This window comes from Ochotona princeps, chromosome 15 (assembly GCF_030435755.1).
Source record: "Ochotona princeps isolate mOchPri1 chromosome 15, mOchPri1.hap1, whole genome shotgun sequence".
NCBI lineage: Eukaryota > Metazoa > Chordata > Mammalia > Lagomorpha > Ochotonidae > Ochotona > Ochotona princeps.
The window spans coordinates 6,355,219-6,378,978 of NC_080846.1; the positions used below are offsets into that span (position 1 = coordinate 6,355,219).

Sequence of the window (23,760 nt, forward strand, 5' to 3'; positions counted from 1 at the left end):
TTCCACCTGGAAGGAGGTAAATTTCTATCCCTTTAGAATTTAGGTGTGAGCTAGGCAAGCTAGGCAGAGGGTAAGAGTACTTCAAACCATTCTTGGGAAATTAAAAGTCATTTATTGGCGCTGGCATGATGGCTCAATGGGCCGATTCTCCACCTACAAGTGCTGGGATCCTTTATGGGCACCAGTTCATGTCCTAGCTGTTCCACTTTCCATCCAGCTCCCTGCTTATGGCCTGGGAAAACAGTCGAGGATGGCCCAAAGCCTTGGGACCTTGCACTGGCGTGGGAAATCCAGAAGAAATCCAGAAACTCCTGGCTCCTGGCTTTGGATTGGCTCAGCTCTGGCTGTCGTGATCATTTGGAGAGTGAACCAGCACTTGGAAGATCTGTCTGTCCTCTGTAACACATGCCTCTCCAATAAAAAATAAATTAATTTTTAAACAAACACACCTTTATCTTGGAGGGCTGTGGAATGCATATGGAACGAGGGGGTGTGGCAACTTTCCTGGGGTGGCCAATGTTTGAAGAGGAGGTGGGAGTGGTCATGTGGGGGATCTGGGGGAACAGCCGGCCAAGGACCCCCATGGACTGGGCTGGTTCCAGGAACAGTGCGGTCCACAGTGCAGGGCAAGGGGAGGTTAGCTCCTCTGGTCCCTGGGTAGCCCAGGAGCGCTGCGGTTCTGGCTTAGGACTTTAAAAAAGACGGTCCAGGAGAACCTTGCAAGGACTTGGGGGCGAGGCTGGACCCAGGTGGGCCACGGGCAGCGGGATGCCTGGAGGGATTCTGGACCGCGGCCCAGGGGGAAGCGGGGCGGGTGCAGGTGGGTGTGGGCGTCGGCCACGGACAGCCTGGGGTCTCGGGTGGGAGTGAGGCCCCACAGCGCCAGGCTCCACCGCGTATCCTGTTTTCCAGTTGACCTGAGGAAGGTGCGGGCCTGTGCGGGCAGGGCCGGGTCTGAATAATCCCGCAGGAATTTAGCTTGCTCCTCTCCGGGGGGCGGGTGGGAGGAGGGCGTCTCCCGCGGAGCGCAGCCCTCGGTAGGTACACCTTCATTCCGCAGCCGCACAAGCGCATCCTTCCCGCAGCAAATCCCCACCATAGTTCGCTTCCTCTCCAAGAGGCTCAAGTGGAGGAAATTAGGGCTAAGCCAAGCGGGGGCAGCAGCAGCGTCAGGGCTAGAGTTTGGAGCTCACGGCTCGTTCCAGCACCCCCAGGAAGTTTTGAAGCAGCCTGCCTGGGGTTTCCGAGACTGCGTCTCGAACGGGCTGTTGTCCAGGGTGGGGGTGGCGGCGCACAGCCAGGCCCGGTCCCAGTCTGCTACCCAAGTGCGGCGCGGCCCCTTTAAGGGTCGGCGGGTGATCTCAGCGGCGCGCCCGGCGCCCCGCCCTCCCCGGCGGCGCGGCCAGTGCGCAGGCGCGGCGCACTCGGCGGGGCCCGGGCCGAGCCGGCGGCGGCCGAGGAATCCGGGCTGCGGCGCCGCCCGCTGCCAGAGCCCGCCGAGCCTCCTGCACACGCCGGCGCCATGGGCTCCTGAGGTACCGGCGTCCGGCTGGGGAGAGGCCCTCGCGCGTTTCGGGGGGCGCGTCGGCTCCGGGGTGGAGTGGGGGGATCCCCGGGCGAGGGTCGGGGAGGGAGGACACGGAGGCGCGCTGCAGCCGGGCCGCGCAGGGAGGGGACGCGTGCCGTGGCCGCCCCGCCCTGTGTTTCCCGGGGAGGAGGGTCGCCCCGTGGGTGTGCCCGCCCCTCTCCTCGCACCCCCCAACGCCAGCGTGGCACGGGCCGCGCCCAGAGGGGCAGGGAGACTGGCCCCTGGGGAGCGGCTAGGGCCCGAGGGAGAGGGGGCGACAGGGCTCTGGGCAGGTGGGGTGTGTGTGGCGGTGGGGAGGCCGCTGTGCCCTGTGCGTGGGCGGGGGTGGCCCTGGGAGGGTGGTTGGCTGCGTGAGTGGAGAGGTGGGCAGCAGCCTTGCACGCTGGCAGTGCCGCCGTGGGAGGGGGCCGCACGGGCACCTGGCGCTGCAAGGACCCTAAGAGGCTGATTGTAGGCGCGGTATCCGTCCTGTGAGTTGGGCGTTTTCTCTCACTTGGGGACTGGGGCACCTTGGTTGGGTCACCTCAGGGACTCGGTGCCGGGTGGCTGCAGGCCCAGGCAAAGGGGTGGACTCAGGTCTCTAGGAGATTGTATGAAGCCCGACTTTTCCCTTGTTCCCCCATACCCCTAGCATCCTGAGGGCCACAGCAGGTGTTTGCGCTGCCTGATACCTGTGTGTGGGAGTGAAGGCCATGTATGATTTATGACACCGGCGGCTGCTTTGTGTAAGGGAAGAAGTGGCAATCTGTGCCCTGGAGGCCCTGCTGCAGGGCACACGAGCTGCCTGCACCTGCCGCACCTGCCAGGAGGTCTCAGAGGTGTGACTTTCTTGACAGGTTAATGTCGGCCAGTCCCTTCTCATTGGCTGGTTGCCCACGCCCTTCCCCCCCCTCCCCCCCCGCTGTGCAGAGATGAGGCCGAGGAGGGGCCTGGGGCCAGAAAGCTGTCAGGTGGGTGAGGGAGGCAGGTGATGGCACCAGGGCGCTTGGATGTGGTGGCTGCTGGCAGAGGCAGTGTGGCCTCCCAGAGGATGTGGGCACTGGCCCTGGGAGGAGTGCTGGCGTTGGCCAAGGTGCTGGTTTTCCTGGGTCCCTCTCCTGCCAACTGTGTGATTGTGGAGCTGTCTTTGCCCTTCTTTGTGGACGTGGCCCGGAGGTGGTGTCTGGTGGCTTGATTCTGTCCTGGAGGCCTGGATAGGGTGGGATGCGTCTCTTGTTGCCTTGTAAGTTACTGAGCAGCTTCCATATGCCATGTGTGTTTCATATGAGAGTCCTGATGTGTGCTGGGCAGATACACACAGATGGGACCCTCAAGCCAGGCACAAGCCCCTTCCCCCATTGTGCTGTGACCTGTCCCCACTGCCGTGGGTACTCTAGTGCACTTGTGTGGTGCCATGTGGTCAGTGGCTCCCATAGTGTTGGTGGGTTATGCCAGGGGCTCTGGGTACTGTTTTCTGCAGTTGGGGTGCCCGCAGGGCATCAAGGGGAACATGTGTGTGCCATCACTGGTGACCACGCCGATTGGGTCCTGCTTCACCACTCTGGCTGTACTCTGGTTCACCACGCTGGCCGGGCCCTTGGAGCTTCGGCCTGCTGTCTGGAAACTGCTTCCTCCCCTTCAGTCTGTGCCTTTGGCTTGCCTGCCCAGCGCTTTCCCCGAGAGGGGCTCAGTGCTATTTCCAGTCCCGGCTGTGCTCATTTCTCTCCATGCGTTCCCATGAGTGGAAACAGCCTCGGCAAGGCCAAGTGCAGCCCTTGGTTATTTTGAAAATGAGCACTGGTGGTGAAAGACTGGGGAGTCGGGGTGTAAGCCTGGGAGGCCTGCAGCTGGGCTCCTCGGGAGAGCCGTGGGCTGTTTGCCCTGGGCCCCGGGGCTGAGGCGCTGGCAGGTGGGTCATCAGCACTGACTGAGCCCTCCAGTGGGCCCTGCTCTGTGCTGGGCCTAGGGAAGATGAAGCAGGAGCCGTAGGGTCAGGCCCTTAAAAGGCTGTGGTTGGCTGCAGGAGGTTGGTGTGGAGCAGATCTGGGCAGGACAACACTGGACTTGTGGGGACAGGGGACAATAGGAACAGCGGCTCATTTATGGAGCACTTCCTATGTGCCAGGCACAGTTCAAAGTGCTTTGAACTCTGAAGAGCTCAGCCTTCTCCTCCCGGTACCCAGGGATGGATGGGGGGGGGGGGCGCGTCGCCTGCCTCATGGCTGCTCTGCCTTGGGGGCTCATCCCCCTGGGGCGGGGGTGATGCTGGAACTGTGAAGGAAGTGGAAGTAAAAGGCGTAGTAGGTAGCCGGATCCCCAGGCCTGAGGTCCCTGGCTCTGCAGTGTGGCTCTGGCTGACCCAGGCCACAAAGACTGACTTCAGAGAGGCCTTGCTGAGGAATTTGAACTTGGAATGGTACCTGGGAACCCTGGGCAACAAGTGACACTTTGGCTTTGTGCGGGATAGGGTGATCACCCATTGCTCTTCCACAGGTGACTCCCAGAGTGTGGCCCTTGTCTTTCGCTAGGCCCCCAGCTCCTCCCTTGTTACACTGCCCGCGTTCCCAGCAGCTGCCAGTCTTGAAGTCCCTCTGTGTGAGCCAGGCCAGGCCCTGGAACCCACTGTTGTAATGGAGTCCCCCTCCACAGCTGTCCTCTGCTGGCTGTCAGTTGGAGCCACTTAACTAGAATCTTTTATTCCCACCCCCCAACATTTTTATTTGTTTGAGGAGAGGGAGAATGTGAGTGAGCAAGCTGTCATCCAGTGATTTGCTGCACAAATGCCCATGGGGATGGGAACCAAGCCAGGCTGTAGCTGGGAGCTGGGACCCAGTCTAGGTGCCCGTGTGGGTGGCAGCGACTCAGTTCCTTTGGCCATCACTTGCTGCCTCCTTGGGTCTGCATTGACAGGAAGCTGGAGTCAGGAGCTGGGGCCAAGAATCGAACCCTGGTACCCCAGCATAGCGTACTGTGCCTTCACTGCTCAGCTAACCCGTGGGTCCTCACTGGTTTTCCCTGAGATGTGGAATGCCTTGGGTGCTGTGGTGGCTGTCCATCACCCACGCCCCCGAGCCACCAGCTCTATAAATACAGGTGGTGGGGGGTAGCAGCAACTGGAGCCAGGGACATGGACTGCGCTGGCAGCCTCATTGGTGAGCTTAGGGAGGAATTAACCAGCTCTTCCTAGCCACTCTGCTCGGGGCTGGGCTGACTCACGCACAGCCCTCCCCGTGGGGCTGAACGCAGGGTAGGGGATGAGGACTACTATCTTACAGTTGAGGGGTGCACGTGGAGACTTGATGTATAGGCTAGGGTGTTTGGTTTGAGGAGTGGGGTCGGGGAAGACTTCTGAACTGGCTAGGAGGTTGAGAGTTCAAGAATGGGTCAAAAGTGGCCACTAAGTACGTAGACTGGGAGAGAATGGGGCCAGTAGCTCACCTGGTACTAACACCTGTTCTTTAAAAGTGGGGTAGGGGGCCTGGCATGGTAGCCTAGTGGCTAATGTCATTGCCTTGTGTGCACCAGGATTCCTTATGGATATCGGTTCTAATCCCAGTGGCCTCACTTTACATCCAGCTCCCTGCTTGTGGCCTGGGAAAGCAGTCAAGGATGGCCCTAAGCCTTGGGACCCTGCACCCACATGGGAGACCAGAAGAGGCTCCTGGCTTCAGATCGGCTCAGCTCTGGCCATTGTGGCTGCTTGGAGTGAATCAACGGATGGAAAATCTTCCTCTCTGTTTATCCTCCTCTGTATGTCTGACTTTCCAATAAAAAAATAAAAAAGAATAAGAGCAGGGTATGGGGTGTTTGAGGCAGGGGTGAGGGGAATGTTGCAGTTTCCTGGAGTTGTGAAATGTGAATTCTAACAGTGCAGTCATGCAGGGCTGGCATGAGCCAGTGTCTGCCCCGAGTTCAGCAGGGTGCCTGGCTCAGAGAACAGCCGTTGGCCCAGTTGGTACTGACTTGGGAAAAGGTGTCCTGGGGCTGAATCCAGGAGCAGCCGAGCAGGTACGTTTGTCAGGGTGCTCTTGAGAGAACATGGGCCACCCTCTGGGCATGTACTCCGCCACTGGGGCGACCTTTACACTGTTAACAGGCGAGTCCCAGGCTGAGCAAATGGAGCAGATTCTGTGCTATGAAGTGGTTTGGCCAGGAGTCACATCTGGTAGACCTGAAATGAGTGCTCCTTGATGTACCTCTTCCCGGGGCAGAGGGGATGCAGGGAGAGGCGGCTGTGGGGAGACGTCTCCAGTGGGCACCCACGTGTCAGGTTTCTCATTGCCTCCCTGTCATCTCCGCCCGCGCACAGTGCAGTAGAAGCACAGATCTCAACAGGTGGCGGCTCCTGGACTCCGCTTCCCTAGGGAGAACATAGAAGTAGCACGAGGCTGGATCCCTGGCAGCTCCACGGCGGCTTAGGGTGACTTTCCCAGGGTTACATTCACCTAAACTTCAGAGCCTGGGTGCTGGGATGAAGCATTGTTGCTGGGCCAGTTAAAACCGGCTTGTTTACTGGCATTGAGTTTGTGGCATGGGGACCATCAGAGTGTGTGGTAAACAGCATGGGTTTGCACAGCTGTGGTTTGCAGGAGGACTGCTGGTGTGGGTAGAGTGGACATTCTTGGGCCTGAGAGGGGAGGCAGGAACCCTAGCAGACAACACTTTCCTTCTCTTACAGGGCGGAAGCTAGAGGGGGAAGATCCCACCCAGTAAAACCTTTGTCTTGGCCTGCGTCACTTCCAGCCTTTCCCATGTGTTAATGAGGACTGTGCAGCCGAGGAGATTAGGTCATGAGAAGTTGGCAGTGTTGATCTCCTCGGCTGCAACTTTTAGAAAACAATTGGCCTCTCCAGTGTTAGCAGTGGCCTTTGCAGACGGTAGTAAACTTGCAGCACAGCAAAGGTTTGGCACAGGAATTGAACATCACCTCAAGGTTCAGGCGGATGTTCTTTCTAGGCATGCATCTGCCTTACGTCACTGCTGACTGAACACCAAACCCTCGTACACATCCCTGGGGCCGGGGCGTGTTAGGCGTAGCAGCTGGGATACCTGTTAGAATGATGGCGTCTCCAGGATCCAGCCTTGTGCTGCTGTGGACTGTGCGAGGCAGCTGCCTGCCCTGGGGAGGGTGCCTGGATTGGGTTTCTGACTCTTTGGCCCTATCTAGGAGTAGAGGAGTGAACCAGTGAGTGGACATTCTGCATTTACTGTGCCTCTCAAATGAAAAACCAAAGCATAAAAGCCAGCTATGGGTAGATGGAGAAGTTTACTCCAAGCCTAGTGCCTTATTCTAAGTTTTCTGCAGGAGAGCCGAGGCCCTAGCCTTTCCCCAGGCTAGTGTGATGGTGTGAGAGGTGGCAGGACACCTGGCTGAGAGTCAGAAACCTTGCCCTCATTAAACCTCACTCCTTCCGGGGGAGCCTGCCACTGTCCTCCCTGCACACCTCCCAGTGCTGCAAGGTTCAGGTGAGGGTCAAGGGGAGAAAGCCTGGAGCCTCTCCTAGTTGGTCGGGGGTGGGAGCGCAAGTCATGTGACTGTAGAGGTTTGTGTGTATGTGCGTCTTACCTAACCATAAGTCTGATCCTCCTAAAGACTCCAGTCACACTTTGAGGGTCATGATCACTCCAGGATGGAGGTGGAGTAAGACCTCCAGAAGTGACTGTCTCTTCCAGTTCAGACAGCATCCCACCCCTGGGACTGTGGAGGTCAGGCTCTGTTTTTCTCCCCTTCATTCACCCCTGTGGACAGCCCGCACAGGGGGAGGCTCTGTCCAGCCAGCAGGTGTCTGAGAACCTCTGCTCTGTTGGCTAGGGCTGTACCCCAAAGCCCTCTGAGACGAAAGGCATACGGGGAGGTGTAGGGGAAGGCAGTGTGTGAGGATGTTGGTATTAATTGATATTAGCATACCGGTTTTGCCAATGTTATCTTCCTCCCTGGGATTTGAATGGTAGTGCTTTGTAGGTTACATTTCCTGTACATTGTTTCATTTATTTTTGCCACCAGACTTGCAGGTTACATTTCATACACATTGTTTTTGTTTAATCTTGCCAGCCTCCCTGGAACCTCAAGTCAAAGTGGGCCGTCTGGTGGGTGGGGAACCTGAGGCTCTGAAGGTGGGGTTGCCTGAGAGCCTGGGGAAGCGCATGAATCAAGGTTGAGATGGAAACTGGGAGTGGGTGCCTTTGCCATACCTGGGCTGGGCTCAGTAGCCCAGGCTTACCTGAAGAGTAGTTGGGGTGCTCTGTAGATGATTGGGGGTTGGCAGGGGCAGGTGTGGGGGAGGGGACCACCTCCATTGATTGCAGAGATTCTTGGGTGGGTGAGCCGAGAACCTGAGGTCAAGTGAGCCCTCCCTTGGGTGTTTAGGGGCCCTGGCTCACCTCCAGGAAAAAGAACTGTCTCTCTGCATGAGTTTGTCCATGAGGTTTTAACAACTAGGATGTACAAAAAGTTAGGCTTATCCAAATAGCTTCTGTTTGCTTACTGAGCAGTTGGAAAGTGACTTGTGAGCCTGCAAGGGTGCTGTGGTGTACAGGAGCATGAGCAGAGCTTGGGTCCTGAGAGAGAAGGTGGATGAGGGCTCGTTCTTGCCAGAGCTGCCCCTAGTTTGCTCAGCCTTGAGTTTCTGGCAGTCAGGCCTCTTGTTGGCAGCAGCGAGAGGAAGCCATGTCCTCCTGGTGTGTCCTGGACTGTCCCTGCATCCTGGGAGTGTGCTCAGGGTTTCCTCCGGAGACTATCTCTGTCCCCAGCAGGCCCCCCGCCTTCAGAGTGAGGCTGAGGCAGTGATGGGCATGGGACTTCTTTAGCAGGTCCACAGTGGACCCAGGAGCCAAGCTGGTTGATAGCACTGGATGTGGAGCAGGAGTGTGTAGGCAGGGCAGGCGGCAGGGGCCTCCTCTTCAGCCCTCCCTGCCGCCTGGCCTGCTGCTCCTCCTTGGTGCACTGGCACCTTCACCAGGACGACTGCTTACGGCTGGGGTCATGGTGACTTGGTCACTGTCACCTGCCCTGGGACCAGGTCATCAGAGCCCGTCTGTGCTGGGGAGGGCTGGGGGCCCAGCAGGTCTGGTCCCAGCAATGCAAGTGTAGGGACAGAACGCTGTGCCAGGTGGGGTCAGGGGTCACCTCTAAACCAGAGCTCTCTGAGCTTTTCTCTACCAGCTGTTCTCTGGGGCCTTTTTTTTTTCTTTTAATGATTTCTGCAGCTTTTTGAAAGGCAGAATTACAGAAAGGAAGGGAGAGACAGAAAGGGAGCTCCCATCCACTGGTTCACTCCCCAGCTGTCTGCAACAGCGGGGGCTGGGGCAAGCCAGAGCCAGGAGCCAGGAGCTCCAGCCAGTTGTCCCAGAGGTACCGGCAGCCCAAACACTGGAGCTGTATCCTGCTGCCTTACCCCAGTCACCTTAAACTCACACCTTGTCAGTGTTGTCCCCAGCATCGAGGCTCGAATGTTGCTTCTCCACTGTGTCTCGCCATCCCAGGTGTCTTTCTGTCACCAAGCAGCTGCACCTCTGGGAGTTTGTTCCACAAATGGTTAAGGTGAATGCAGAGTGGCTTGGCTGCAGGGTTTGTCACTGCTGCCTTATCTCCCAACAGTGAAAGATCAGAAGTCACCTGAATACCCAGTAACCAGCGGCTGGGGACAGAGTATGGTCTGTCCTAAGCAGAGAATGCTGGGCAGCCACCAACACTGAGACGATTGCTCCAGTTGATGTGGGGTGCCGAGGGAGAGTGTCCAGGACCCCTCTGTGGCTCAGCGTGAAGGGAAGGTGTCATGGCTTTCTTCTGCGCAGGGGTCTCAGATGGTGGAGCCTCTCTCTGCTACCCAGCCCGCGCCTGAGGCCAGCCATGGGAGAGGACGGCTTTGTCGTTACCGCCCGCAAGAAAGGAGGCAGGAGCAGCATGGCTCAAAAATGCGGGCTGACCAGGGTGTTTAGAGTAGGTGGGAGACTTGAAATGGGACTTCCATTCCAGATTTCCATGTTTGAGGGACTGCTTGTTCCTGAAGGGACCTCTCGGCTCCCCAGGTTCCTGTGTTACTCTGACTTTCCCGCTTCCACCTGGCATGCTCTCCCCAGACCTCTGCCCATGCCAGGCCTTGTGATGGACAGTTTCCCTGGGTTCCCTGCTCATGTGTGCAGCAGAGACCTAAACGCAGGGACTTCACCAGTGTGGTCAGACACGTGCTGGTGGAAGCACGAAGCAGGGAGCCCTTCAGGAGAATGGGGCAGTACAGCTGGAAGTGGTCTACGTCCAGGGCAAGCCCAGGGTCGGGGACTGGTGCTCAGTGCTTGCTCCCGGAGTGCCCCGTACCTACCAGCTGTCGCCTTTCCAGAGATGAAGAGGAATGAAAAATAGTAGAACCATCACACACAGACACACACATCCTTGTCCAATAGAGGAAGGCCAAGGCACTGGCCAGACAGCGCCACTCAGGTTCCTGATCACTGGCTATTCTTGCGGGTTAGCATCCCATTAAAGTGCGTTAAGTTGCCACCTAGCTGCCACCTATGTTGCCAGCATCCCCTAGAAGTGCTGGTTTGAGCCCTGGCTGTTCTACTTCCCATCCAGCTCCCTGCTAATGTGCCTTGGAAAGCAGCTGACGATGATCCAAGTGCAAGCCTGACCCCCACGTGGGAGACCCGGATGAAATTCCCGGCCCCTGACTTCAGCCTGACCCAACCCCAGCCATTACAGCCATTTGGGAAGTGGACCAGGTAGTGTGGGGGTCCTTTAGTGCTGTGGGGGCAGAGTCCACTGTGTGAATAAGCCACTGCTCACCCAGGCTCCTTTGGAAAGGTGGCCTTCTGCTGTGAAGCTTCAGCCGTATTTCCCGGAGGCCCAGGAGGTCTTACTGTGGGCACCATCAGGTGGGATGTTGGCTCACTAACTTGGCACAAGTTCACTGACTGGGATTTCTTCCCAAGTTTCTGGGGCTAGGTGTCCGTGGGGTTCAGTCTTGAAGGGAGTCTGTGTGCTGCCTGTGCCAAATGAAATTTTGGCAGCTGGAAAGGGACGCCTAAAAGCCCAGCAAAAGAGGCTGAGTGTGAGTCTGTTTATTTTCCACTTGGGAGAGAACCAGGACGATGAAAACTTGTATTACAAAAACTGACTTGCAAGGCCTGTGAAGGAAACCCTGGCTGGAGGAGCTGAGGTCTTGCTGGGGTACCTTTATTTCTGTGCCCCTTCTCCAGGCCCAGATGACCTCCAGATGAGTGCCGGGATGGGTGAGTTTTCTCTGCTGCTTGAGATGTTGGTGGGAACCTGGTCCGGCCACCTGCTGATGGCAGGGAGTGGAGGTGAGAGGCCTTCCCTGGCCGGCTCACCAGTGAGAACCTTCCACCTCTCATCCCCACTGGCAGGGCGGGGCTGTGGGCTGGTGACTGTTCTGGCATGGGTCAGGAGCTGACAGCCCGAGCAGCACGCGGAGGCCAAAGGGCTGTGTTGTTCCCAGGCAGCTGGGGCAGAAGCAGAGGGGTCGGGTCAGGCGACCAGCCCTCTGAGCAGAGCCTGCCTGGTCCACTCTGTGGGCAGGGGAGGTTCTTCACGCGTGCATGCAGTGAAGGAACAACCCACCCTCCTGGGTGGTGTCCGTGCCAACACATAGCTGGTACCGCTTTGCCCTGTGGGTGGTAGTGGCCCGAGGGAGCACCTTGTGGTTATCGCTCAGAAGGGCTTGGAGCTGAAGCTGAGGAATGAAAATATGAAGTTTGAAAATGAGCAAAGCAGCAGAGACTGGCTGGCTGAGCTCCCAGCCAGGTGTGGGAGAGCAGTGGTAGCGGATGACGCCTCCCTTGTGCCAGGTCCTGTGCTGGGTTCTGTCTGCCTTCATGAGGGCATGGCCACACCCCATTTACAGCTAAGGCAGCCAAGATGAGGACTCGGGACGTGGCCTGCCAGCAACAGGGAGCTCCAGATTGGCATGGCAGGCTCAGAGGGCAGGGGAACTGTTCAGTCTCTGGCCTGGACGTCAGGGGATGCGATAGGATGACTGGGGCAGGGAAGCGCCCTCTGGCTAGGCGGTTGGGCAGCTGCCCTAGTCAGCCCCCAAGTCACGTTCCTCTTGTGCCAACTGCTGGGTCCTGGGTTGGCAGCAAGTGGGCAGAAGCAGTGAGTGGTTTCGGAGGTGAGCATTCCGCACGGGGTCCCTCTTGCAGAATCAGGTGCGTAGTCACAGGCCTGGGTGTGGCTGTTTTAGGGAGTGCACTCTTCACCCCACCACAGGGGGCCAAATAAAGTCTGGTGTGACAGCAGTAGGGGTGGGGGTGGGTTTCTGGAACATGAAGTTTAAATGACTCAGAGTGGAGTGTGGGTGAGGTGCTGAGGTGCTCTTGGGAATGCTCGTATCTGAGGCTGGGGGCCACATTTCCTGAATGCACCCACTCTGTGACTGCTGACACCGGAGAGCCTCTACCTACCTCCACCCCCCACACCAGAAGATGTGTCTCCTGGGTGATGGAAAGGGAGGTGGTGCTGGGGAAACAGGAGTTTGTGCCACTCCAAGATTGGCTCTGGTTTGGGCCGAGCACATGGACCTCACCAGGGCTTGGGGGAGTTTATAGTCACAGACTCCTGCTTTCCTGTCTTCTAGTGGTGGGTCCGGCTCCCTGGCCCTCCTGACGGTGGATGGGACAGCTCCAAGCCGTGAGCTCATTTGTGTGAACCTGTTGGCCTCTTTTGCATCAACTCCAGGTCCTGCAGCCGCAGCCCAGGCCCTGGACCCAAGAATTGAGCCAGTTGGGGTGTGCGGGGGCATGCTTCTAGGTGCTCCCCCAGGCTCCTTCTAGAAGGTCTCGTTCCACCCCATTTCTGTGTGCTCAGAATGGACCAGAGCCGCCTCATGTGGCTGGCAGAGGGTGCCAGGAGCTATCTGTTGCCACAGGTGGCTCACCAGTTAGGCCACCTGCTCTGGTGGGGCTCCCATGTGCCTGTCCCATGAATTTTCTATGCCATTCTGCTCATATTTCTTCTTCCCCCAAAACAATCATTCAGCAAACATGCAGGTGCCTTAGAAAGCCGGTAGAAAAATGTGACTCGGCAGGTTAGGCAGAGTTGAGTTCTGGCTGCTCCACTTCCAATCCAGCTCCCTGCTAACCCACCTGGGAAAAAAACAGAAGTCCTTGGGCCCCTGCCACCCGCAGGGGAGACCTGGATGGAGTTCCAGGCTCCTGGCTGTGTCCTGGTCCAGCCGTGGCTTTTGCGACCTTTTGGGGAGTGAACCAGTGAATGGGAGCTTACTCTCTCTCTCTGTCTTTCCTTTGTGTAACTTGGCCTTTCAAAGAAATCCTTTTTTCTTTTCTTTTTTTTTTTTTTTTTAAAGAAATAGGTTTATTTCAGTGACAAATTTCTTGATCTCCATGCAGTGTTTTCATAATGTCCATTTTGCAATTAACTGTTTTTTAAAACATTTATTTGGGTGGTGGGCCAGGTCAGAGCCAGGAGCCTAGAACTCCATCCGGCTCTCCCAGTTGGGCACAGGGTCCAGCGCATGGGCAACAGCTTTCCCAAATGTGCTAGGGGACCTCGGGAAGAAGCGGAGCACTGGGACTTGAGCTGATGCTCATGTTGGATGCGGCCCCGCAGGTGGCATCTTAACTTGCTCTGCCACAATTCCAGCCCTCAGTGTACCTTGTGAAGACCCCATTGAATGCATTTCAGAATTTTTGCACCAAAAATAAACTCATGTGTTTATATTTTAATTTTATTTTAGATTTATTTATTTTTATTAGAAAGTCAGAATTAGAGAGGAGAGACAGAGATCCTCTATCTGCTGGTTCACTCCCCAAGTGGCTGCAGTCGCTGGAGCTGAGCTGATCCAAAGCCAGGAGCCAGGAGCTAGGAGCTTCTTCTGGGTCTCCCACGTGGGTGCAGGGTCCCAGGACTTTGAACCATCCTCTACTACTTTCCCAGGCCACAAGCAGGGAGCTGGATGGGAAGTAAAGCAGCCGAGACACTAACCAGTGCCCGTATGGGATCTGGAGTGTGCAGGGAGAGGATTTAGCCAGTAGGTTACTGCACTTGTATTTGTAAGTAAAGAATAACTGAGGGTCTAGCATGATAGCCTAGTGGGTAAATCTTTGCCTTGCATCCACCGGGATCCCATATGGGCACTGGTTCATACCCCAGCTCCAGTTCCCATCTAACTCCCTGATGTGGCCAGGGAAGGCAGCAGAGGATGTTATAAAGAACAACACAGACAAGCAGAGTAAAAGAGATCTTCCATTCACTGATTCATCCTGAAGTGGCCGCATTGGTCAGGGCTGGGCCAGGCCGATGCAGGCAGCCAGGAACTAGGAACTGTGCCTGAGTCTCCCGTATAGGTGACAGAGACCCAAGGACTTGAGTCACCTTCTGTTTTCCCAGGTGCTCTAGCAGGAAGCTAGATAAGAAACAGAGCAACTGGGATATGAGCTGTTTAAAGTAGGAAACTGGCATCATAAGTGGTGGCTTAACCCACTGCACCACAATGCCAACCGCAATAAACTTATGTGTTTCTTTTTTTTTTAAATTGATTTATTTTTATTGTAAAGATGTACACTGGAAAAGAGAGACAGAAAGATCTTCCATCTGCTGATTCACTCCCCAAGTGACTGCAACAGCTGGAACTGAGCTGATCCAAAGCCAGTAGCCAGGAGCCTCTTCTGGGTCTCCCAAGAGTGTGTGGAGTCCCAAGGCTCTGAGTCATCCTCTGCTGCTTTTGCAGGGCATAAGCAGGGAGCTGGATGGGAAGCGGAGCAGCCAGGATATGAACCGGCGCCCATATGGGATTCCTGGCAGTTGCAAAGTGAGGACTTTAGTCACTAGGCTACCGTGTCATGCCCTGTGTTTTTCCTTTTTAAAGTAGGTTTATTTAGTTTTGTTTGTAAGGCAGATTTACAGAGAGAGAGAGAGAACTTGAGATTTTCCGTTCTTTTTTTTTTTTTTTTAAGATTTATTATTATTGGAAAGCCGGATATACAGAGAGGAGGAGAGACAGAGAGGGAGATCTTCCATCCGATGTTTCACTCCCCAAGTGAGCCGCAATGGGCCAGTGCATGCCAATCCGATGCCAGGAACCAGGAACCTCTTCCAGGTCTCCCACACGGGTGCAGGGTCCCAAAGCTTTGGGCCATCCTCAACTGCTTTCCCAGGCCACAAGCAGGGAGCTGGATGGGAAGTGGAGCTGTTGGGATTAGAACCGGCGCCCATATGGGATCCCGGTGCGTTCAAGGCGAGGACTTGAGCTGCTAGGCCACGCTGCTGGGCCCGAGATCTTCTGTTCTATCCTCTGGTTCACTTCCCAAATGCTACAATAGCTGGACTTGGCCATGAACCTCTTCCAGGTCTCCCACATGGGCGCAGGGACCCAGGCCATTTTTCTGCTGGCTTCTGCAAGGATCATTAGCAGGGAGCTAAATCAGAGTGGAATTGAACTGGTGCCCCATGGGATGTTGGCACTGCAGGCAGCAGCTTAACCTGTCCTACCGCAGTGCCCACCTCTAAACTTGCCCTTGGTGTATATGGTCTCTGCCCTTACAAAGCCCGTCTCAGTGGGAAGTCAGGTTAAATGAAACACACTTTATCCTGTCATTGTGATAGAAAAGCAGGCACCAGGGAAGACTTGGCATATACACACAACCTTCCAGTCCTTGGGGCTGGCACCGTCTGGAGGAGCCTGAGGGGCAGGCTTACTCAGGTGGCCAGCCCCTTCTCCATCTGACACATGTGGAGGGCTAGGCCTATCCAAGCCCTTGGTGCGCCTCTGGGATGACCTCTGACCTCCGAAAGTCACTGTCAGTTGGAGAGGTCAGATAAGGATACCCACCCTGCAGGGCCTGATCTGCCAGGAAACCTCTGGCCCTGCTTGGGTGGCACTTTCCATAGCCTGGAAGGCACCAAGAGAAACATCAGTGTCCGGCTGACTCCCGCTCCCTGGGGGCCTGTGTCCTGGTGGGATCTGTAACACGGGCTCCTGTGCCCTCCTTGGCGTGCTGTCTCCATGCTGGAGGTCACTGGGTGTGACTCAGCCCCCGCAACCCCCAGCCCTCATTGATCCTCCGCCCCCAGCCAGACGCTTACATAGTCCAGCCGGGCTCTGAGCAGTGTCAGGTGTGGAGGGCTGGGCGGATGGGGTCCTGGGGAGTGCCCCCCAGCAGTCCATCACTACTGATTGCTCCCTTTTCTTCCACACCCCTGGCTGTGTGCTGGGCCCAGAGTGGTGGCAGAGACCTCCACGGGCAGTGAGGATGTTGTCCGAGGTGGCATAGCACAGCCAGTGAGTCAGGAGTGAATGGTTGCGGGGCCTTAGGGTCAGGGTGGAAGGAAGGATGTGTGTGCTGGGCTGTGGGGGCCCTGTGTGGCCAACATCCAGGCAGGGTCCTGGAACGGGAGCCCAGAGCCTTGTCCCATGGCCAGCTGCCCACCACAGGTTTGAGTGGGTTTGAAGTAGAAAATGAGTAAAAATGAGGCATGCTGGATCTTGCCACCTCAGGCCCTGCCTCCCTGCAATGCCTGCACGGTCCCCACTCCCTGGCTGGGACCCTAGTGCACGGAGGTCCCCAAAGTCTGCAGCAGACTAATTGTGTGGCAAGAACTTGACCTGAATTGATGGAGAGACTAATTACACTCTTCAGAAATATCCATCCTGAGCTGACTGGCTGTGTGCTTCTCTATGGAAACCCAGTTTACTAGATTTCGGGTGGTGGGGGCTGCCCAGATCCTGTATGTCACCCCACATACAGCTCCACAGCCCTTTGTAGCATTGGGAACATTCTGAATCCCTACCCTCATCTGGTGCCCAGGCCCTGGCTGTAGGACAGCGTGGCAGACAAAGCCACAGAACCTGCCCTCACCTGCCCTGTCCCAGCCCAGCTCCCCGACTAGGTAGGAGCCAGGGCCTGGGCATGGCTTGCTAGGCGCATGTGCATGGGGGACGGTGTGGAGTGGCCGTGCTTGTTGGCGGGTAGGCTGCTGGCAGCTGGGGCAGGTGCCTGACTGAGCCTCCTGTGTGAGAGGGAGCCGGGCGCGTCTGGGCTCAACAGGCTACAGTGCTGTGTGACCCCTCCAAGGGGTCTGGCGGCAGCCCCTCCGAACTCAACACGCAGCATTTCCCTAGAGGAGCCTGGCCTAGTTACGCCAGGCAAGGTATCTTTAAGGAGTCAGGACACAGGAGAAAAGAGACTGCGGTAAAGTCCCAGCCCGGTGGCCCTACCCCCTACCATCTGCCCCTGCCCCTTGCCCCCTGCATGCACAGCTACTCTGGAATCCTCTGGTAACACATCCCTGTAGGTCATGGGGTGTGTGTTTTCAGTATGCGCACAGTGGTGTAACTCTTATGTGCTGGGTGATTTCTGTACGAGGTACCTAATAAAACCTAACCCAAGAATAGAAATGAGGAGACAGAGTAGAGACGTAATAATTAAAATGTTGTTGCTGATGCGTAGCCTTTGAGGAAGAGTGTGCTGGAAGCTGCCCTGTCGGTTTGTTTCGATTGTGTCCTGCCGGCTGCTCTGCCCGCCCAGCCGCCTGCTGTGTGCGGGACTGGCGCTGCTGACTCCCTCTCCAGACCCAGTCACTGCTTTTGCCATTACTTCCACCTGTTGGGGTTTGCTAGTACATTTCCACGCTCCTGAGTGCCATTCAGGTGGCTTTTGTAAAGCTAAGTGGAAAGGTGAGTATTTTTGTTAGAAAGTTCTTCACACACCAGTCCCAAATATGGCAATGTCGGGCATTTGTAAACAGATTAGAAAAGGTTGCAAGGAAAATTGCTTGGGAGTTCTGACAGGAGAGAGAGAGAGAGAGTGTGTATGTGTTTTAAGATTTATTTATTTTTATTGCAAAGTCAGTAAATACAGAGAGGAGGAGAGACAGAGAGGAAGATCTTCCATCCGATGATTCACTCCCTAAGTGAGCACAATGGCCAGTGCTGTGCTGATCCAAAGCTAGGAGCCAGGAGCTTCTTCTGGGTTTCCGACATGGGTGCAGGGTCCCAAGGCTTTGTGCCGTCCTCAACTGCTTTCCCAGGCCACAAGCAGGGAGCTGGATGGGAAGTGGAACTGCCGGGATTAGAACCAGCGTCCATATGGGATCCCGGGACATTCAAGGGAGGACTTTAGCCGCTATGCCACGGCGCCAGGCCCCTAATCAGTCTTTATTTTATTATTTTTAAAGATATATTTATTTTTGTTTGAAAGGCAGATTTATGGAGAAAGGAGAGACACTCAGAGAGGTCTTTTATCCACTGGTCCACTCCCCAGACGGTGGTAACAACCTGAGCTGAGTGATCTGAAGTCAGGAGCTTCTTCTAGTCTCCCATGCGGGTGTAGGGTACAAAGGACTTGGACCGTCCTCTGCTGCTTTCCCAGGACTCAAGCTTGGAGCTGGATCAGAAGTGGAACAGTTGCTACACGAACCAGTGCCCATGTGGGAAGCTGGCACCATAGGCAGAGGTTTAGCCTGTTGTGCTGCACAGCAGGCTGGTTTTAAATTAATCATACTGTGTGGCCTGTGAATGCTGTTGTAAATATCCACGGGCCCTGGGCAGAACAAAGGCTCCACACCCCTGTAATCAGGAGGTACAGAGTAGCCACCTTTTATTCTCTCTCCATGTATTATCAGGACTTCTGTAAACTGGAGCATTGCCCTGTCGATCATGTAGTTAGCCTAAATTATTACAGCAGACTGGGGTTCTGTGAGGAGCCACCCCTCCCAGCTCCCAGGCCATGGGGTCAGGTGGGATCTTGCCTCGGGACGTCACAGCTTCAGCCTACTTCTTGAGGGTCCCTGTTGCCCAGGTGGCCACACATCTTTCAACCAAGCTGGGGAGTTGTGGTATGGAGCAGGGGCACAGAGGAACCGTGAGTACCCGTGGCAGAGGCTGGGACTTCCTGCGCCCAGTGTGGCAGCTCAAGGCCGCACTGCAGGCTGGCTGGGAAGGCACTCTGGTGGAACCTGCCAGAGCACCTGCTGGGCAGATTTTTTTTTTAATAAAAGTCTGTATCTGCTGCACACCCCTCCTAAAACTGTTCACCTAAACCATTGACATATGTCTTGTTAGAGTTATAGAGTTAGACTACCGGAAAAACAGCCAGGTTCAGCAAAATCATGCTTCAACACTATAAACTGCTAAATACTAAAATTAAAATAGACATGAGACAGCTGAATAGTAATCTATAGTCATTTTAAGGTGTATAGAACCCGGTTGTATATAAACTAATAATTGAAATGTCAATGTAGAAGTCACAAGATGTGGTTCAGAACTTGCATTCTTTTTTTTTTTTTCTGTTTTAACGTATTGGTTACTCAGTACCATGTCAACTAATTCCATAATGTTATAAATCGTTACTGATGTAATGTCGGGGCTTTTAATTGATCGGGATGACACTCTGCCAACTCTACCTTCAGACCAGAGATGGTCTCCCCAAGAAACCGTTGAATTTATCTGGACAGCAAGATGCTGGACTTTATGCTTGGTAGAATCTCAACTGAATTTGAACTGTGATAATGCAACAAGATGGAGGAATCCACCAAGGGGGGGAGGGAGGGAAACCCAGTGCCTATAAAACTGTGTCACATAATGCAATGTAATCAATAAAATATTAATTAATTAATTTTAAAAAGGCTGTATCTGAAAAGCAGAATTATAGAGAAAGGGAGAGAAGATCCTTCATCCACTGGTTCACTTCTCATGTGGTCAGGTGGAAGCAAGGAGCCTCTTCCTGGTCTCCCACATGTGTGCAGAGACTCTTCCACTTGGGCCATCCTCTGTTGTTCTCCCAGGCACATTAGTGGAAAGTTGGATTGGAAGCGGAGCAACCATGAGTTGAACCAGCATCCAAATGGGATGTGCTGTGCCACAATTCTGGCTCATTTTGTTATAAATAAATTTTAATTAATTATTTTAAGGTTTTTATTTATTTTCATCTTATTTGAAAAGCAGAGCAGTGGCTATATAGACACACACATACCACCCCGCACCCATGCACCCCTTTTCCATCTGCCGATTCACTCCCCAGGTGAAGTCTGGGCTGTGGTTCTGGGGGAACACAAACCTATGAGTGTCAAGTGTGGCCCTGGAATGGAGAAAGCTGGACGGGGATCCCTCACCCTCATCTCGCAAGCTGACTGGATGTCCTGGCAGGCTCAGGTCCCTGGGACCAAAGCCAGCCGCTGTGAGGACTCCACACCAGGGAAGAGGGTTTCCGCAGGCTGCCTAGGTCAGGCTGTGACCTCGGGGCCTGGCCCACCTAGCGCCTGGAATTCCCTCTGCTCCCCACCCCACTTTTCCTGTTGCTCATTTGAGCTGATAGAGAGGATGACTTCGAACCCAGATCTGCTGTTTCAAGAAGCCTTCCTGGCACTGGCTTTCCTCTTTGTACCCTTACTTGCAGGAACTATTATTAGCCTGTCACTGTGTTGCATTTTCAGAGCTGCCACAAATCTTTATATAGACGCCTTCTCCGTTTTTGAGTTTCTTTATATAGATGTCTTCACTTCTGAGTTTTGTGTCTAGATTCAGCTCTCACTCAGCGAGTTAGAGATGATTTGTATCAGGAAAGGAGAATCGTAAGATGCTCTGCTTGGTGCAGACTCACCCACCGTGGGGATAGAAGCGGGGAGAGGCCACCGGAGGCCTGGGAGAGGCTGGGGGGCAAGCTATGGGCAGGTTGTGGGTAGGCTGGAGGCAGGTTATGGGCAGGGAGGTGTCTTGCTTACAGGGTACCCGCAGCCAGCTGTACCCTGGGATGACCCAGCAGCATAGTCTGCCTTGACCATTAGCTCATGTACTTGTAACTCGGTCAGCTGGGCCAACTTGAGTGGGTTTCTGGCTGAGGTGATTGGGACTTGGGGTTTGGCTATTTGGGAATCAGGCAGTGGAGACCCCCTAGGCCCACGTCCCTGCCTGGAGGTACCAGGCAGGGTTGGCTGGTGGTGTGGCTCTTCCCTGTGTCCTTGCGTTGTGGAACTGCTCCAGTAGTGAGTGGCTGTGCTTGGTCCTTGCCAGAGGTGGTGGCTGGAACAGCTGGGCTCCCAGGTGGTTGGCTGTGGGCCTCGGCCAGCCTTTGAGTTGGAGCAGCAGTGAAAGGCACTCATGCCAGGGGGCCGGTGCCCACGCCTGGTGGGAGGGTCCAGCACACCCTTTCTGGCTAGTCCCCTGGAACTGCAGCAACGCACTGTAAGCTCCCTGGCCTATTCTGCATGACTGGGGCACCTGGGGAGAGCTGCTTCCTGGCTGTGGACAGAAGTGTCCTTGCATGGCTGAAGGGCTGCGGCGGGTCTCTGGGGCCTTTCTCAGGAGAGCGCCCATCCCACTCATGAGGAATCCCACTGGTCCCTCCCAGCTACCCTGGGGATAGGTGATCAAGAATGCAGGAGTACATTCCTGGAGGGTCCAGGGCCGGCCTGACAGCCCACCTGGGACCTGGCTCCCTTCCTGGCAAGGCATTCATGTCCCTCACGGCAGGAGGCATCCTCCCCAACTTGCCTGCCTATAAGTCAGTTTCCTGGGCTGCTTTTGCAGAAGCAAAATTTTTCTTGAGATAATAAGTGAAAAGCAGTAGATTCAGTTTGACCTGGCACGTAGCCGAGGTTCTGGGGACCCTGGGTCAGAAATGGTGTCAGGGTGCAGGCCAGAAGGATGGAAGCCAGAAGCATGGGGGGTGTCTGGCATGAGAATAGGCAGAGGCGCTCAGCAGCAGAGAGGGGAGCTGAGGTACAGGACGGGCAGTTTGGAGGGGTGCAGATTGGCCAGGAGCCAGGCCGTCTGCAGAGCAGCTGGAAAGAAGTGGCTCAGGAGAGGTGCTCTTACTCTGGCTAAGGTTCAGGGATGCGGGGCAGTATGCATGTGCTGCGGGCACAACGGTGAGCAGCCGGGAGCCTCATTCCCGGGAGCCCTGGGTTCTAACTGGGGTGGCAGTGAACGCAGTTAGCTGGGTGCAGCCAGCTGTCAGGAGTGTCTGGGAGCTTGCTGTTTGGGAGCAGGTGGTAGATGCCAAGGCCTACAGGAAGTGGTGACAGTGGGCTGCGTGCAGAGAGGTGGCTGGTGCCAAGGCCCTGAGGCAGGAGCAGGCTTCACACAGCCACAGGGGTGCTGTTACGGAGTTCTGAGTAGAGGTGGGGTGTCTCAGCTAAGCTTACGGGAGGGCTATGAGACTGCTGTGTGGGCAGCAGTGATGAGGGCAAGGGTAGAAGCTGAGAACCAGCCCAGCGGCCTGTTCCTTAAGCCCCAGGGAGTTGTGGACCCCAGTGGCTGGTGGGATGGATGACGTGGCAACATGGGATGTCAAGGCCCAGGAGGAGGCTGACACCGCCATTGCTTCTACCCAGGTGGGCTCCTCCTGTCTGCTCAGGGCTGCTCTCAGGGAGCCTGCTGCTGCCACCACTGGGCACCATGACAGTGAAGGGGGCCGCACTGGCCCCTGGCCCAGCTTCGCCCACAACTGCAGCCGCATCCCCCAGCATCTCCACGATCCCCGAGGGCAGTCCCACAGCCATGGAGCAGCCCGTGTTCCTGATGACTACCGCTGCCCAGGCCATCTCTGGCTTCTTCGTGTGGACAGCCCTGCTCGTCACCTGCCACCAGGTGTGTAGCTCCCCCCGCCCCCACCCTGGGTCCTTGGAGGTTTCCAAGAGAGAGAAGAGAGAGAGTTTGTGTGGTATGCAACTGAGCCAGGCCATGTCACCTGCAGTGACACCAGGGCCTCTGCCTCCTGGAGGCCCTCACTGGCTAAGTTCTGCTTTAGGGTTCCATTGTTGATGCTGCTGCAAGCGGCTCTGATGGCAAGAAGTGGAGTGGAGGTGTAAGGTTGGAGACAGCACGCTGGGTAGTTTGCACCTGGAGTCAACAGTAACACTTGTCACTTCTGCCTGCCAGGGGCCATTGGGGCAGTGGATCCCAGCCAGGGAGGTCCCTGACATTGGTGTGTAGCTTTGGTCTTGCCTGTTGCTGTGTCAGAGCCTCAACTGATGCTCCCTACTTCGGGGAGGCCGCTGGTGCTGCCTCTGTGTAGCAGGTGAGGAAGCCGAGCAGCACGGGCTCTGCGGCCTGGTGGGCAGCGCGCAGCAGGTTGTAAGAAGAGTTAGCAGCAGCACCGTGGGGAGGGGCAGAATGTGTCCCCCTGGCCCTGGCCGGGCTCGTCTTCCCCTGCAGCAGAAGGCAGAGGGTCCCTGGACAGGGCAGGAGGCGTGATGTGGTGACAGGGTTGAGGCTGACGCTCTGCCCTCCATCCCCAGATCTACATGCATCTGCGCTGCTACAGCTGCCCCAACGAGCAGCGCTACATCGTGCGCATCCTATTCATCGTGCCCATTTACGCCTTCGACTCCTGGCTCAGCCTGCTCTTCTTCACCAACGACCAGTACTACGTGTACTTCGGCACTGTCCGCGACTGCTATGAGGGTAAGCGTGAGTGTGTGTCGGGGCGGGTTGCAAGGGAGGCTCGCGTGGGCCAGCTGCACGCAGGGCACACACCCCTCCTGCCAGCCTCGGGGCCACATGCTCCACCCCATTCTTCCCTGCAGGGCCTCGGTGAAAGCATGCAGGTGCCACAGTCCACCTACAGGTGCACTCAGCGGCCCCGTGGCAGACACCTCCAAACAGCACCTTTTGCCCGTGTGCGTTTCTCACCTTGGGCTTCTCAGATTAGGGGAGGGGCGACATGGCCAAGTCCAAGCAAGGTCAGGTACAGTTGAGTAGTGATTGAGCCAGTGGTTGGCAGTGGGGCTGGGCCTCCAGCCCCACTGTCTCTCTCCCAATGGCTTTGTCCTGTGAATCGCCCTATTGTGCCTGGTAAAAAGGCCGCTCACTTCTGCATGGCCTCGGTCGTGGGTGTGGTAGAAATGTCACCTGCTCCTCTAGTACACTGTGCCTGGGCACAGAGTGGTAAGGAGGAAGAGCCAAGCCTGCCACAGTGGCTGGACCTCAGCCAATCTGAATCCAGCACTTCTTCCAGGTCTCCCACATGAGTACAGGGTCCCAAGGATTTGGGCTATCCTTGACTGCTTTCCCAGGCCACAAGCAGGGAGCTGGATGGGAAGTGGAGCAGCCAAGACACAAATGGTGCCCATATGGGTTACTGGCATCATAGCCAGTGGCTTAGTCCTCTACTCCACAACACCAACCCTTCATTTCTATGCTTGGTCCACAGAAGTAGGCAAGGTTGGAAGTGGCAGATTAGAAGACTCTCCCTGTGGAGGGTGAGTGAGAAGTGGGAGC

The 23,760-nt window shown here is 55.9% G+C and overlaps 1 protein-coding gene across 2 annotated transcripts in view; it reads left to right on the plus strand.

Moving 5' to 3' along the window:
• The first annotated feature begins 1,419 nt into the window (after positions 1-1,419).
• TMEM184B (transmembrane protein 184B) overlaps positions 1,420-23,760 on the plus strand; it is a 40,286-nt gene continuing 17,945 nt past the window's right edge. For both annotated transcript variants that reach the window (XM_058673662.1, XM_058673663.1), the window contains exons 1-3: positions 1,420-1,535; positions 21,873-22,128; positions 22,779-22,944. In XM_058673662.1, the coding sequence (XP_058529645.1) occupies positions 21,937-22,128; positions 22,779-22,944 (358 nt within the window). In that variant the 5' untranslated portion in view covers positions 1,420-1,535; positions 21,873-21,936. The remainder of the gene's footprint in view (positions 1,536-21,872; positions 22,129-22,778; positions 22,945-23,760) is intronic.